The following is a 15,039-nucleotide window of genomic DNA, read 5'->3' on the forward strand; positions in this document are numbered from 1 at the left end:
AGTTTCTGAGAAAGGGAAGAAAGTAGCCCAAATCCTTCTGAAAGCTGGCTTTGCCATAGAACAAAATAAAGTCAAGGGACCAGAACAGGAAATCCAGTTTTTAGGAATTAAATGGCAAGGGGAACTTATTTGGATCCCAATGGATGTGATCAACAAAGTAACAGCTATGTCTCCTCTAAGTAGAAAAAAGGAAACTCAATCTTTCTGAAGCATTGATGTTTTTTGGAGAATGGACGTTACAAGTTACAGTCTGATTGTAAGCCCGCTCTATCAGGTGACACAGAAGAAGAATGATTTCAAATTGGGGCCGGAGTAACAGCAAGCCTTTGAACAAAGTAAACGGGAGAGAGTTTATGCAGCGGCCTTTGCGCCAGTCCAAGCAGGACAAGAAAAGAAAGTGAAGAAGTGAGGAAAGGATTCCCTCTCGTCTCCCCAGCAGATTTGCTCCCTGAGGAGATAAGATAAAGCGTATAATTCTTAACGGTTTCTGAGAGATGGTTCCGGGAGTATGGAGGTGATGGCCTGATTTGTCTCATGACCAGTAATTGTATCGTATCAGAAGCCAGTGTTACACAGCACAGCAAAATGATAACCTTACAACAGCCCCCCAAAATGATAAACAGCACAACAGGGAACACATAGAGCAAGTAATGTGCCATACAACACAATTCTGAAAACAAACACAGCAAACCCAACATAAAAAAAGAAAAAGTCAACCTCGTGATCGGCAACTATTAAACTGATCTAATGCTTGTAAGAAATTCCTTTTAACACACTCAACCTTTCAGGCTCCGCATTGGGTGCCAGAAAGGACTGTTGTGGTTTAACTTGGCAGGAAGCTCAGCACCACACAGCCGTTCGCTCACCCTCCTCCCAACCCTGTGGAATGGGGAAGAGAATCGGGAAAAGAAAGAAACAAAGAGGAAAAAACCAAACTTGTGGGTTGAAATAAAAACAGTGTAGTAGGCCAGAAAGGGAAGGAATAATGATGATGATGATGGTGATGATGATAGTGAAGAAGAAAATGATAAGAATAAGAATAATCAAATGTACAAAGCACTGCTCTAGATGCCTGCCCTTATCCTCCCACACTCCCTGCCACTCATAACTATCCTGCCTCAGGACAGATCTCTGGATGGCATTCTTAAGCAGTTGTTTAATTTTAAACGAAACACAAAGTGCATTCAGGAGACATAAGAATAAGAACACGCTGGTCTGAACATCCCAAGGATTGTCAAAGTTTTGAAGAGCCATCGTAACTAGCTCTTCAAGTAGAAGGGAAAGTGAAGGAGAAAGGCAGAGTGAAGAGGGAGGAAAAGTATTCCTCCCTTATACCCCCTCCCAGCCCCCCCATTGGCTCCTTGAGGAGAAAAGGTAAAAGTGTAATTATTAATAGTTTCTGAGATATGGTTTTGTAAGTATGGTGTTACTGTAAAAGTCAGTCAAAGAAACTCTCTAGTAATCAGTTTGGAATTTTAGAAACCAGGCATTCTGTAATTGCGGCGCCAGATGCACAGGGGATCACTCCACCCAGTGTGCGTGCTGACTTTTTCAAGCTACGAGGGTTATATACAATAAAAACATGCATATTCATCAGATTGCTAAGAAATAGTTAACATATCCATACTATTTCCCATAACTCATTAAAATTTGAAAATGTCTCTGGCGCATGCACATTTGTTTCCACTGGTGGTGTTTTGGGGGTCTCTGGTGGTCATCGGTAGTCTTCCTCACTGTGTTCTGACACACGGAAAAGAAACTTTACAACTCAAGGAGAGTTATAAAGCAGGTATGTTTATTGCAGCGCTGGGTGCAAGGGGGATCGTTCCACCTAGCTTGTGCACCAAGGCTTACTACCAGGGTGCTTATACTGATAGGATATATACATATTCATTTCAGTTCCCCCGTAAGTCTCTTGCATATTCATTAGGTAGCGGAAGAATCATTAACATAGGTTCCCGCCCCTATTTGCATGTGCGCTGGAGTCCTCGGGTGGTCGTCCAGCGTACTCTGTTGGTCTTTTGATGAAGGCCAGAAGTCTTCCTTGCTGCTAAACTTTAGTTACCGGGGCAGCTGGTAAATCGCGCAGAGATCAGCTGTCAAGCTGATCTTAGGCTGGTCTAAAACAGAAAATTAAGTCTATCCTAGCTGAAACCAAGACAACCTGGCTGGAAATGGCTGTGCAAACTACGCAAACAGGCAGGAGCTGGTGGATGCAGGAGTCAGGAAGCCACAGGTGACAGTGGCTGCGCAGTGATCTTGAGCCCTTCCTGGCCATTCTGTCTGCACTGTTGTTGCTCTTGCTGTGCCCCAGCAGTGCTGCCCCACCGAGTGGGGGCGTGAGGTCACAGAGAGGCCCTTTGTGACACAGGCCGGTGTCACCTGGCAATAGCTGGTGCTGGCACAGTGGCCCCGCACTGTCCGTCAGGACAGCGAGGGGACAGGGCAGGAGCGAGTGGGACTGGCGAGGAGCCCCCGAGTGCAGCCCACGTCTTTCCCCACTGCCCGTGGCAGTCCCGAGCCTGCCCCCTCCTGACCCTCACCCCTCATCACTCAATGGAGCAGAGACCCCCAAGCCGCCCCAGGGTGGCCTGGGAAGAGGATGAGAGCTCCCAGGAGAGCAGCTCTCTAATGGAGCCCATCGAGGTGTGCGAGGTGGAGCCGCTGCAGCCTGGTGAGCGAGGGTCTGCGCTGGGGTGGGCAGGGCTGGGGCCAGCCGCGCCCCCTGCTTGAAGCCAGGGCCCCCTTCCCTTGCTTCATCCTTAAGCCCCTCTCTACAGCAATGCTCGCTCTCCTTCTGTCTTAGACGCTATCTGGCTACCTGTGTATGAAGAGGAAGAGGAAGCTGTGGTCTTCATCGAGGCCTACGTCAGAAACCTGGAAAGGGTAAGAGCAGCCCTTTCCATGGCGGCTGTGCCTGCATGTCCTGGCCGTGCCCCGGCTCTGCTGCCAGGCTGCTGGAGGGCTGCTGGCTGGGCAGAGCTGCTGCCCTCCAGGCGTCCCGCACAGCTCCGCACCCCGCAATGCTGCGGTCCTGCTGGCTGTGGCTCCCCCTCTCACGCTCCCTCTTGGTATCTCTGTGGCTGCCAGGATGAGGTGCAGAAGATGAAGTTCCTGAGCAACGTCATCACTGTGTGCACAACCGCCCAACAGAAGGGCTTGTTAGAGGGCCTGGACATCTTCTGCAGCAGAAATAAGCTGGCGGAGAACATCCAGGTGAGGGGACGTCTGGCGGGCTGGGGAAGGGAGCGAGGCTCCCTGGGCATTGGGCAGGGGTGACTGGGGGCCAAATGCATGGACGCCAAGCTGCTCCCAGTGAGACTGTGGATGCTGCTGGGACCTCAGTGTTGGAAGGTGCAGGGGGCACTCTGGGTGCCGGTGCTGGGCTGGGGCCACCAGGGCTCCTCTGGTCCTGCCCAGCAGTGCTGGCTCTGCTGGTGCTGAGTATCAGCGGCTGCCAGGTCCTATCCCGGTTGTGCTCTGCAGGTGCTGCTGGACGAGGAGCCCAAGGACAAGCTGTTCACAGCAGTGCGGCAGCAAGCCATGCTTGCTGTCTCTGCCTTGAGGTACGTGCCCTGTCCTTGGCTCAGCTGGCATATCCCTAGGGCATGGTCCTGGCAGATCTGACCCTGGCAAGGAGGCATTCACCATCCATGCAGGGCCTCTGCTCTCCCCTGCTCGGGGCTTGTCCAGAGGACAAAGGGAGCACTGAAGCTTTCTGCTGGGAGGTGTCAGGACCGTCCTCTGGCCCAGGCCAGCCTCATGGAGAAGGACACTGATCCCAGCAGGGCTCCCCAGCCCTCCCTTGGAGTTCTGCCTATGGGAGGTCTGTGTCCACCTCCCTTTGTCGTGGAGGCACTGCTGCCAGCACCAGTGTCTCTCTCTTTGCAGCACAGTGGAGATGGCGGTGGAGGATGAAATGACGTTTCTGTTACTTGCATCCTTCAAGAGCATCTTCTTCCTTCCTCCGGAAGAGGAACTCAACATTCGCCTCTACAGTATGGTATGTGCTGGGTGAGCAACAGGAGCGCCCATATCTCTTTGAGCTACCTCCTGGCTTGCCTGTATTTACAGATGACTGAAGATCCTTGCTGGGCAGGGTCTCAGCCTTGCTTCACCCCATCACGTCCCTCTCACCCTTTCCATCTGCCTGGCTGTATCCAATGCTTGAGGCCTGGTCTGCACACAGCACCTTTTCTGCCCTGAGGCCTCCCGTGGGCAGCGCACAGAGCTGCAGCTGTCCTTCCTTGGCAGTAAGGGATGTGGTGGTTTTGCCCTGCAGGACATCTGAGTTCCACCACAACTGCTCTCTCACTTTCCCTCCCCAAAGGGAAAGGTGGAGAAAATATGATGGAAAGGGCTCAAGGGTTGAGCTAAGGACAGGGAGATCCCTCAACAACTATCATCAAGGGCAAAACAGGCTCAGAGCAGGGAGATTAGTAACATTTATTACCTATTTCTAACAAGCTAGAGCAGTGAGTAACTCAAAAAAAAAAAAAGGAAACACCTTCCCCCATCCACCCTATTTGACGTCCTCCCCTCCAGGGGAACGGGGGAATGGGGGTTGCAGTCAGTCTATAACACTTTGTCTCCACCGCTCCTTCACGGTCCCTCTCTGCCCCTGCTCCGGTGTGGGGTCCCTCCCATGGGATGCCGTCCTTCACAAAGTGATCCTGTGTGGGCTTCCCACAGGCAGCAGCTCTTCAAAAACTGCTCCAACATGGGTCCGTACCATGGGGTCCATCTGTCAGGAGCAAACTGTTCCAACATATGTCTCCCATAGGTAGCAGATGCCCCCACGTCAACTGCTCCTGCGTGGGCTCCTCTCCACGGGCTGCAGCTCCGGCCCGGGGCCTGCTCCTGCGGGGGCTCTCCGTGGGCCGCAGCCTCCTCCAGGCCACATCCACCTGCTCCACCGCGGGCTCCTCCACGGGCTGCAGTGTGGAGATCTGCTCCGTGTGGGTCCCATGGGCTGCAGGGGGACAGCCTGCTCCACCAGGGGCCTCTCCACAGGCCGTGGGGAACTTCAGTTCTTGCACCTGGAGCACCTCCTGCCCTCCTGCTGCTCTGACCTTGGTGTCTGCAGGGCCGCTTCTCACTCCTTGCTCTCCCAGCTGCTGTTGTGCAGCTATATGTATATATATATATTTAATCCACCCTGTCTTAAGAATGCTCTCACAGAGGCATTTCAACATTGCATATTAGCCTGGCTCTGGGCAGCGAGGGGGTCCCCTTGGAGCTGGTTGAAACAGGCCCTTATCTAACAAGGGGCTGCTTCTGGATTCTACTCACAGAGGCCCACCCTGCAGCCCCCCAAAACCTTGCTATGTAAACCCAGTACAAGGGGGAGTTCAGCACAGTCTCAAAGTTAGAGCTTTGAAGGACCACTGAAAGCCTGCCACCACAACAATTTGTCCTTCTTGCAGACCCTGAAAAGTATGGACAACATGCTGCAGATGTTGCTGATCAGCCCTCCTGCCTCCAGCTTCGAGGAGAATTTGCATAAGATCTTGCAGGTTTGTCATTTTCACAGTGTGGGCTTCACAGTGGCTGTTCCTCACCCTAGAGCAAGGTGACGTGTAATAGTGGAGAGTGCCTCCTGTGCCGTGCACAGAGACCATAGTGCCTGCCGGGAGTGTGCCCAGCACGCTCAGGGGAGCCAGGGGCTGCCCACCAAGCTCTTCTAGGGCCCCAGTGTCCCCTGGCTGCTGTCAACGTCCCTTGCCCTCCACAGGTCCTTCCTGTGTCACAGCACAGCTTCCCCCCAGCACTTCTGGGCCTCCTCTGCCCCCAGAGCTCTCCTTGCAGCAAAGCAGTGGCAGAATTTGAGCCCTGTCCTTGTGCACCGCACTGGCAGCATCTGGAGCTGCCATCGCCCTGCTTTCCTGGTGCCCCGTGCTTTCCTTGCCAGGTGTGAATGGGGCAGAGTTCTCCTGGGACCTGCCCGTCCTGCACAGGAGCCCAGCCCCGAAACTCTGTTCTCCTGGCCTCCTGGAGGACATATCACTGTGGCACTGCATAAACCCAGGCCATTTCTGCCTGTTGTGGTTTAACCCAGCCGGCAGCCCAGCACCACATAGCAGTTCACTCACCCTCCCCACGCCTTCTTTGGGATGAGGGAGAGAATCAGAAAAAATGAAGCCTGCGGGTTGAGATAAAGCCAGTTTATCAGGACAGAAAAGAAAGGAAGATAATAATAATAATGATTATAGTACTACTAATAATACACAATGCAATTGCTCACCACCTGCTGACCGATGCCCAGCCTATCCCCGAGCACCCGGTCCCCCCAGCCCAGCCAGCCCCCCCATATAATTGTTCAGCATGACATCAGATGGCATGGAATCCCCCTTTGGCCAGTTTGGGTCAGCTGTCCTGGGTCTGTCTCCTCCCAGCTCCCGCTGCACCCCCAGCCTGCCTGCTGGCAGGACAGAGCGAGAAGCCGAAAAGTCCTTGGCCTGGTGTAAGCACTGCTCTGCGACAATTAAAACATCAGTGTGTTACCAACATTATTCTCACCCTAAATGCAAAACACAGCACCACACCAGCTACCAGGAGGAAAATTAACTCTATCCCAGCTGAAACCAGGACATTGCTCCAAAAGCCAGCCTTCATGGAGAGGGGACAGGGAACTGTGTTCTGGGGGCGGGAATGGGAAGGAGCTAGGGCTTCCCTGGGATGGCATCTGCCTACTTGCCTGGCTACAGGGTTGGCCTTGGGATTTGTGTGAAGGGACCCCATGGCTCAGTGACCCACTGAGGGCTTTGCTCCAGCTCTGGGAATCCCTAATGAACATTGTGACTCCAGCCAGGAGTTCAGCAGTGCTGCTTCTGCTGGAGCAGTTGTCAGCTCCCAGAGCAGACCAGCAGCTTTGCTTCCTGCAGGTGCTGCTACGCTTTGCGAACTCTCAGAACAAACTTGCAAAGGAGAGAGCCATGGAAAGGATCTGGAGGCTGACTGGTTTCATTTCTAGCTGTTCTGATCAGGAGGTAAGGACGCAGGCACCCTCCAGCCAGGCCATCTCCCCTTCCCTGTGTTCCAGAGCAGCCTGCAGCTCAGGGGTGCCTGCGAGGCAAAGCTGGGCACAGGTGGGGGCTGTCAGCACAGCTCTGCCCTGAAGGGAGGGTCTTTCTTCCTCCTTTCCCCTGATCTTCCCTCCCCAGGCGCTGCTCTCTGACTCAATGTGTCATGTCTTCCTTCCTTCCTTCCTTCCGTAGCCATTTGGAAAATACCTCCAGCCTCCTCAGAGGACAGCCATCGTCCTCAGGACACTTGAGACCATGAGAGACTGCTGCATCGATAACAAGAAGAACCAGTGGGCCAAGTTCATGCTGGAAGTGGCCGTGAGAGACTCTGCCTCTTGGCTGATGGAAGTAAGCAGCCCGTGGCTGGATTGCCCTGCCCCTGAGCCCTTTCAAGCCTTGCTCACATCCTGCCTCGCACACCCAGCAGCAATTTCAGCGGCAGCTGGGCAACTGGCTGCAGTCCAGTGGCAGCTACATTCTCTTCTGTGTCCCCTCCAGGTGCAAAAGATTCTGAGATTCCTCCATGAAAACCTAAAAAAGAGCAACAGCACATCTTTACTCCGGCAGAGCTTCTTCTTAGTACTGAAGGCACTGACTAACCAGTTTCCCAGGGAAGCTCTCAGAAGTGTGCTGACCAGCCTTCCGTCACTTGACAGGTACCAGCCCCAACAGTTCCCTAAGCACGGGGTGGGTCAGGGCCAGGGCTGCAGGACAGCCTGGGACCTGCGGGGCTTGTCTGGGTCACAGCTCTGCGGGCGGGGCAGCCCTGCCAACAGAGTGTTCTGGGCTTGCAGCACTACGCTGGACATCTGGAAGGCGATGCTTTCCCTTCCAATGACTTCAGGGAAGATCTTGCGAGAGCTACAGAACGTTCTCCAGGACGAACGGGTGTGCTGGTCTTTGCACGTCCAGACAGAGCACACCAGCCTTCTTAACCTGGCTGTGAGTAACCAGAGGACACACCTTGCTCCTCTTCAGGGCTGTGTGCTCTCCTCCAGGAAAGAGGCACAGGCCTTTCCCCGCCCCATCTTCCCCAAACTGTCACTTCTTCCAGGACTCATAGACACAGCCCCTTAGGGCCAGCACCAGCCCCCCTACATCAACCGTATGGGGTCCCTGTGCACGAAGACGAAGCCTACCCCTTTATACGCAGTGCTCACTTTTCGCCATCTTCGGCACCCCCCTACCTTGCCCTTCAGACTGGAAACCTGTGGCAGTGGCAGGGCCAGGGGTATTGTCACAGCAACGGCTGGGGCTGGGGCGGAGCCATGGTCTTTGCACAGTCTGGGCAGGCTGTGAGACCGGGCACAAGTAGCACCTGTAGCCACCTGCTTCCAGTGCCTGCTTTGTGCCAGTTCATGCTGGTCTGTTGCTCCTCAGAGGCATGGCAGCAAGAGGCTGCGGACAGCCAGAGGGCAGGAGGAGCAGGCAAAGAAAAGGTGCTGCGTGGTGCCACGCACAGGGCACAGAAGGGCCCTGTTTTCTGGCACAGCTGCCCCAGGACGGGCACCTGGACGGGCACCAGGGTTTGTGTCCCCTGCACCCTGCCCTGAGCTGCCAGGGGAGCCAGGAGCTGCAGGGTGACGGGCATGCTGCAGGCTCTGCCCATCTCTCACGGCTGTGTTCATTTCAGATGATGTGTCCAACTGAACGTGTACTAGCGGATTTATGTGACACAGAAAAGCTCCTGCTGCTTCTGAGTCTTGACAACCTGCCGATTCTCTGGCTGGTGCTCAGAGCCCTCGTCATGTTGTCAGAGAGATCTGAGATGGTGAGTCGCACTTTGCCAAGCAAAGCCCTGTTGGCAGCCTGGTGCTGGGACAGGAGGCACCGCCATGGCTTGTCATTAGCTGGGAGTCAGGAGGTGGGGTGATGGTGGTGGTGGGGCCTGGTGTCTGCCTGTGGAGGATCCCAGGAGCTTTCCAGATGGCTTCCCTGGGGGACATTTGCAAAGGGGGCGACTCGGTGGGGGAAACGGAGCCCTTGCTCTCATCACCTCCCTTCCCCGTGCCCTGCTCTCCCAGCTACTTAATCACCACACTCATGGCCATTGCCTGACGGAAGGTTGTTGGTGAGATTCCCATGGCAGCTGCCAGGAAGCGAGCAGGATGATGGTGCTCTGTAACCAGAGCATCTTGGCTAAGGTGGCCATTTTCTTCACTAAAAGCAATGGTGTCTTTCTGTACAGGTGAGGGTAGTGCAGCTCCTGCTGCCAGAAGTCATGGAGACTCTGCAGTATGACAACACACACATCACTGAGAAGGCCCTGACTGTCTTTGAAAACGTGATCGGTCATCTGGAGAAGACGGAGGCCAGCCCCATCGCTCTGGCACTGGCTGAGAGACTCCTGCCTCTTTTTAACAACGTAAGGCTGCTGTGGGTGACTGAGCCCTGCAGACGGGCACTCCGCAATGGCGTTGCCCTTCAGCCCAGGCCTGTGGGCAGCACTCGGGCAGGGCCTTCTTCTCTCTCTGCTCCTCTGGGCACTTGTGGGCTGTCTTCTGGGCTCTGCAGTCCAATAGGGCTTCTCCCTGTCAGGTTGACAACTCAGCACAGTCAAAAGTTCCCTGTGCTGAGGCAGAAAGGCAGAAGCTGAGGAGACAGAGTGCCCCAGAAGCCTTATCGAAGGCCAGCCATATATCCTCCTCAGCCCTTTCCTTGGGTGAGCTGTACTTTGACATGGCTGGTGCAGCTAGTAGTAAAAGTGGGCTGGCTTGGAGCACACTCTACGGTACAGGCACCCCGTGCAGGAAACCTGTTAGTTTGCCTTGTGTGGGCCTCCAGCTCCTTTGTTCGCAATACAAGGCTTCACCCTTCACATCAGCCACCCTACGGCCCTTGCTCCCCACGGGCAGGGGAGGCTGGCAGTTGCTGAAATCCTCCTTTTGTCCTCCTTAGCAGGTGTCCAGTGAGGTGCGGGAGCGCTCCATGCTCCTCTTCAAAGACCTGATGGAGTCTGTGGTGTGGTGGAAAAAAGGAGCAATGAAAACGACCGTGCGCAGGGCCCTTATTCCACTGTTGTTCCGGATGAGTGACGAGACTCAGAGCGTGGCCAAGGTACAGATTTCACACCTGGCCGTTGATGTGGGCACTGGGTGTGCTGACACCAGAGGGGTATTCTGGGCATGGGGGGGGGGGGGGCAGGGCAGCAGGCAATCAGACACTTTAGAGATGTGTGTGCGGTGCCACCTCCCTGCCTCTGCTTCTCCACAGGCCTCTGCAGTAGTCCTACTTGCCTGTGCAAAGTTCCTGAAGTGGAAACAGCTTGAGCAGCTGACTCAGACTGAGGACATCTGGAGGATTTGGGAGTACTTGGTAAGGAGAACCGCCCAGCCCCAACCCCAAATGGACAAGCCTGCCCGACATGCCCAGGCTGCTGCAGCCCAGAGCCCACCACTTGCAGCTGCATTGTGGCTCCCTTCCCTCCAGCACAGAGCCCCGGGGGGGCTCTTCTGCAGGCCCCTTGACCCTCCCCTCCCCCGATGCTGGAGGAGACCCTAGCTCATCTGGGCCTTGGCAGCGGGACAGAAGGGTCTCCTAACTCTCTCCAAACCTCGGCCCCACAGAGCTCCTGGCTGGGAGCTGGGGATGGCCTGGGGGAAAGGGGGAGGGGGGTGCTGGCAGGAGGGACTGGTCCGGCTGGCTGGGGAGGGTATGTGAGCCCCGCGCCCTTGTGCTTTCTCCAGCTCAAGCAGAAGATCAGCAGGGTGGAAGGATGCCTGCCATACCTGGAGGATGCTCAGGCCAACTTGCGACAGGAGGCTGTCAAATTCATCGGTGAGCCCAGGCCCCACTTCCCTGTCTGGGCCCTGCCCTGGCAGCAAGGCGCAGCCCTGTGGGCCCTGAAGCCCCTGATTGTAGCCCCAGGAGCCCTGTGCCTCCCTCAGCCCCCTGCCCATGCAGGTGGGCCTGGTGTGTGCCTTGCTCAGGTTCCTCCTTGGGCACCGTGCTTGCAGGGGTGCTGGGGGCAGGGGGGGAGGGCACAGCCCTGTCTATACCAGGGGCTGTAATGGGGAGCAGGATCTGACTGGTGCTCTTTTTCTAGCGTTTGCTGCATTGCACTCCGGGGACCTAGACAAAGAGAAGCTGCGTATGATCATCACCTGTGAGTGAGGGCAGTGCTGGGGGTACTGGGACCAAGTGACAGGGGGCACAGCCCCTGCAGTCTGCAGCTCCATGCCTTGACCTGCTCCAAGGAGATGCTGCAGGGGCAAAGGGACATGCTAGTCTGACCTGTTCCTGCTGGCCCTAGAAGTATATGATGGGGTTGGCATGGTCCAGAGTGATGCTGGATGGTCTCTGTAGGTCAACGGGTTTCATCTCTGCTCTGTGTCTTTCTGTCGCAGACCTCCAAATTCATTCGGAATACGACATCCATCCATCGATCCGTCACCTGGCAGCTGGGACCATAGAGATCCTGCAACGTCAAGTACAGCAGCAACCCGCATCAAGATGGGCTAGGCTGGCAGCACTGCGCTGCTGGCCCTGAACAGCCAGGGAGCCACAGAGCTTCCCTGGGGAAGATCTCTCTGAATAAAACTCGAACTACAAGACCAGTCCCCTTGGTGTCCTTCTGGATGTCTTATGTGGCAAGGTTTTGATAGGGGGGTTCTGCAGGGGCAGCTTGTGTGAGAAGAGCCCAGGAGATGCCGCAAGGCAAGCAAGAACCATCCCCAGATGGCTCCAAAAAGGACCCGCCGCCAGAGGAGCCCATGGAGGAGCAGGTGGATCTGGCCTGAAGGAGGCTGCCGTCCATGGAGAGGCCCCAGAGAAGCAGACTCTGGAGTGGAGCTGCTGCCTGTGGAGAGCAGCCCACAGTGGAGCAGGAGGCCCGGGCCCCCCTTCCCCATTCTCCTGTGCTGCTTGCGGGAAGGAGGTAGAAGAGTGCGTAAGGGAGGAAGGTGTTTCTAGTTTGCTTTTGATTCTCACTGCTGTAGTTTGTTATTGACAGGAATAAAGAGAACAATGTTTGGGTGCTTCGGGGAGATGTATGTTTCCTCAGAGAAGCACTGGTTTACTGGAAACAAGCTCGTGTCCCCCTGGGAGGTGCTTGTGGACCGCTGATGGTCCCCAGGAAGATGTCTGGATGCCCCTGGAGGTGCTTGTGTACCTTGAGGAGATGCTACATTGCACAAAGGAGATGCTTGCGTGCTCCAGAGACATGCCTGGGTGCCCCTGTGTTGTGCTTTCTTGCTCCAAATCTATGCTTGGGTGCTCTGGGCACGTTCTTGTGTGCCTCCAGGAGAAGATGTTGTGCTCCTGGAAGGTGCTCGGATGCCCTGAGGAGATGCCAGCATGCCCTGGGAAAATGCTTGGGTACACCAGGGAGATCCTTGGTCTTCAAGGGAGGTGATTGCGTTCCCCAGCGAGGTGTTTGGCTGTCCCGTGCTGGTTTGCCTTAGGGAGATGCTTGGGTGCTACAAGGATGTTCTTGGGTGCCCCTTTTACACAGCTGGGTGCCCACAGTTGATGCTACTCTTTCCCAGGGAGGTGCTTGGGTCCTCCAAGGAGATGCTTCTTTTCTAAGGGGAGATGCTTTTGGGTAATGCAAAGAGGGGTTGGGATGCAACAGGAGAGATGCCTGAAGGATGTACTTGGGTGCCCAAGGGAGATGATTCGGTGCCTTAGGTAGAATCCTAACTTCTCCAAGGAGATGTTTTTGTGGTGTGGGAGAATTTTTCAGTGCATCCATAGTGAGATGCTTGAGTGCTAATAGGAGATGCATGGGTCCACCAGGAAAATGCTTACGTGCTTGGGTGCCCTGTGGACATACTTGAATGACCCAGGGAGGGGCTCCTGCACCCCACAGAAGCTCTGGGGTTCCAAGGGAGGTGCTTCCCATCTCCAGTCAGATACCTGTGTGCCCCAGGTGGTATTTTGGAGCCTTGGGGAGACGGTTGGATTCTCCAGTCAGATGCAGGAGTATCTTGGAGTATGTGACATGCAGGAGATGCTTGCGTGTGCCTGTGAGATATTTGAGTGCTCCTGGGAGGAGCTTGTGACCCAGAGGCACGTGGTGGCAGCCTCCAGGGAGGTGCTTAGGTGCCACTTGCGGTGCTTGGGGGCCATGGGGAAATGCTTGCATACCCCGAGAAGCTCCTTGGGTCCTCCAGGAAGGTGCTTGGATTCCCCAGGGAGATGCTTGTGTACCTAGGGAGATGTTTGACTGACCCAGGGCGATGTATGGTTTCTCCAGTGAGGCGTTCCATTGCTGGAGGGAAATTCCTGGGTGCTCCCGAGAGATGATTATGTGCCCCAGGCCATTCTGTGCCCATAGGAGATTCCTGTGTGCCCTTGGAAATGCTTTTCTGCTTCTGTGGACTGCTTGGGTCCTGCAAATATTCATGTTTGGGTGCCCAGCAGTAATGCTTGGGTGGTCCAGGGAGATTCCTGGGGCCTTCAGGGACACGCAAAGTGCCTTAGAATGTTCCTTGGGTGGTCCAGAAACATGCTGGGGACACTGTGGGAGATTTTAGGATCCCCCGGTGACATCCTTACGTGTCCCAAAAAGTTATTTGAGTGTTCCAGGAAGGTGCGTGGATGCTCTGGGGAGATGTTTGGGTTCTGCAGGAATGTGCTTGTATGTCCTGACGGAGATGCTTCTGTCGCCTGGGGAGATACTTGATTGCTGCAGTGGGATTTCTGAATGTTGTGCAGAGACGCTCGCTGCCTCAAGAGAGGTGCTTGTTTCCCTTGGGAAGATGATTGGGTGCCCTGTGGAAATGCCTGGCTACCCCAGGGAGGTCCTTGGCTCCTCAAGGAAGATGCTTGTCTACCCTTTGGATATGCTTTGTTGCTCCAAAGAGATGCCTGAGTGCCCCAGAGACATGCGGTGTGCCAGACCAAGGGGCTCCAGGAGTCCACGGAGGTTTGTGGGTGACCCAGGAAGATCCTTGGGCATCCCAGGGAGATGTGTGTCTTCTCCTGGGAGGTGCTCGATGGCTGTAGGGAGGTGCTTGGGAGCTCCAAGGATGTTCTTGCATGCCCTATGGAGATGCTGGGATAGCTATGAGCAATGCTTTTGTGCCCCGAGGAGGTGCTTGGTTGCCGCAGGCTCTAGCAATTCCCTGTATGCCACAGTCATCTCACTCAGGCAGGCAGCAATTTCCCAGGGAACTCAAGCATCTCCACATTTCTCTGATTCTCTCATCCATGGAGTTGCTTGTTGGCCCCACAGCCATTCTTGGTTTCTCCAGTGTGGACCTTGGGTGTTCCAGGGAGATGCTTGGTGAGTCAGCAAGATTCTAAGCACCCCTGGGGAGGTGTCTGAGTACATCAGGAGGTGCTTGGTTTTCCTGGGGATATGCTTAGGTGCCCAAAGAGGTGCTTGTGTTCCCCTGGAGGAGCTTGGGCGCTCCAGGGCAGGAGCCTGGTTCTTAACGATTGAGTGCTCCAGGAAGATACTTATGTGTGTCCAGGCAGAGAGAGAGTCAGGTGCTGCAGGGAGCTGCTTGGGTGCTCCAGGGTGGTGCCTTCTTTTCCCTGGAGGTGCTGGGGTGCCCTGGACTGATACACGAGTGCTCCGCTGAGTGCTTTGTGTGATCCATAAAGCTGCTTGCTTTCTCTGGGGAGATGCTTGAGTGCCCCAGGAAGTTGCTTGGCTGCTCCAGGAAGGTACTTGGATGAGCTTTGAGTGCTCAAACGGGGAGCTTGTGTTCTCTGGTTATGTGCTTGGGTACCCTGGGATGATGGTTTTTTCTTATTTTTCACTGCCTTGAAACTTGGGTGCCTTGGAGAGTAGAAATCAAGTATGTTGAAGACCCCTTTACTTGAAATACTGGAAGACTGCGATTCCTTTCTTAATCTCCTAATAAGAAAAACAAAGACAAATTAGCAGCAAGCACAAATGAAAGCTTAAGAACACTTTCTATTACTATAAAAATAAAGACTCTGTCATACAGAGTCAGTAATATTTAGCAAAATAGTGTGCTACCACCATCACAATGACCTATTACCCCTTCTAGCTTCAGATGCATCCTTATGCATCCAAAATAGAGGGTAGGATATAAACTGT

The 15,039-nt window shown here is 54.8% G+C and overlaps 2 protein-coding genes across 8 annotated transcripts in view; one reads left to right on the top strand and one right to left on the bottom strand.

The window, feature by feature from the left end:
• Positions 1-2,514: 2,514 nt before the first annotated feature.
• Positions 2,515-11,583, top strand: LOC136789249 (uncharacterized). 7 transcript variants are annotated; one of them, XM_066989248.1, is made up of 16 exons: positions 2,515-2,674; positions 2,807-3,216; positions 3,487-3,566; positions 3,892-4,003; positions 5,427-5,516; positions 6,885-6,989; positions 7,218-7,373; positions 7,524-7,681; positions 7,820-7,967; positions 8,659-8,796; positions 9,214-9,390; positions 9,924-10,082; positions 10,239-10,340; positions 10,712-10,802; positions 11,071-11,130; positions 11,372-11,583. In XM_066989248.1, exons 1-16 carry the CDS (start codon positions 2,557-2,559, stop codon positions 11,512-11,514), a joined length of 2,247 nt encoding a protein of 748 aa, XP_066845349.1. In that variant the 5' UTR covers positions 2,515-2,556; the 3' UTR covers positions 11,515-11,583. The 7 variants fall into 7 exon arrangements, with proteins under 7 accessions (XP_066845349.1, XP_066845350.1, XP_066845346.1 ...); XM_066989249.1 differs by having other exon boundaries at positions 2,807-2,886; positions 3,091-3,216; positions 7,524-7,967; XM_066989245.1 differs by having other exon boundaries at positions 7,524-7,967.
• Positions 6,150-15,039, bottom strand: part of LOC136789250 (ATPase family AAA domain-containing protein 2-like) — a 35,830-nt gene continuing 26,940 nt past the window's right edge. Inside the window, exon 10 of the mRNA XM_066989277.1 lies at positions 6,150-14,832. The gene's annotated coding sequence lies outside the window, so the exon portion shown is untranslated. The remainder of the gene's footprint in view (positions 14,833-15,039) is intronic.

The sequence above is a fragment of the Anser cygnoides genome, unplaced genomic scaffold (genome assembly GCF_040182565.1).
Source record: "Anser cygnoides isolate HZ-2024a breed goose unplaced genomic scaffold, Taihu_goose_T2T_genome scaffold_43_1, whole genome shotgun sequence".
In the NCBI taxonomy this organism is placed as follows: Eukaryota; Metazoa; Chordata; class Aves; order Anseriformes; family Anatidae; genus Anser; species Anser cygnoides.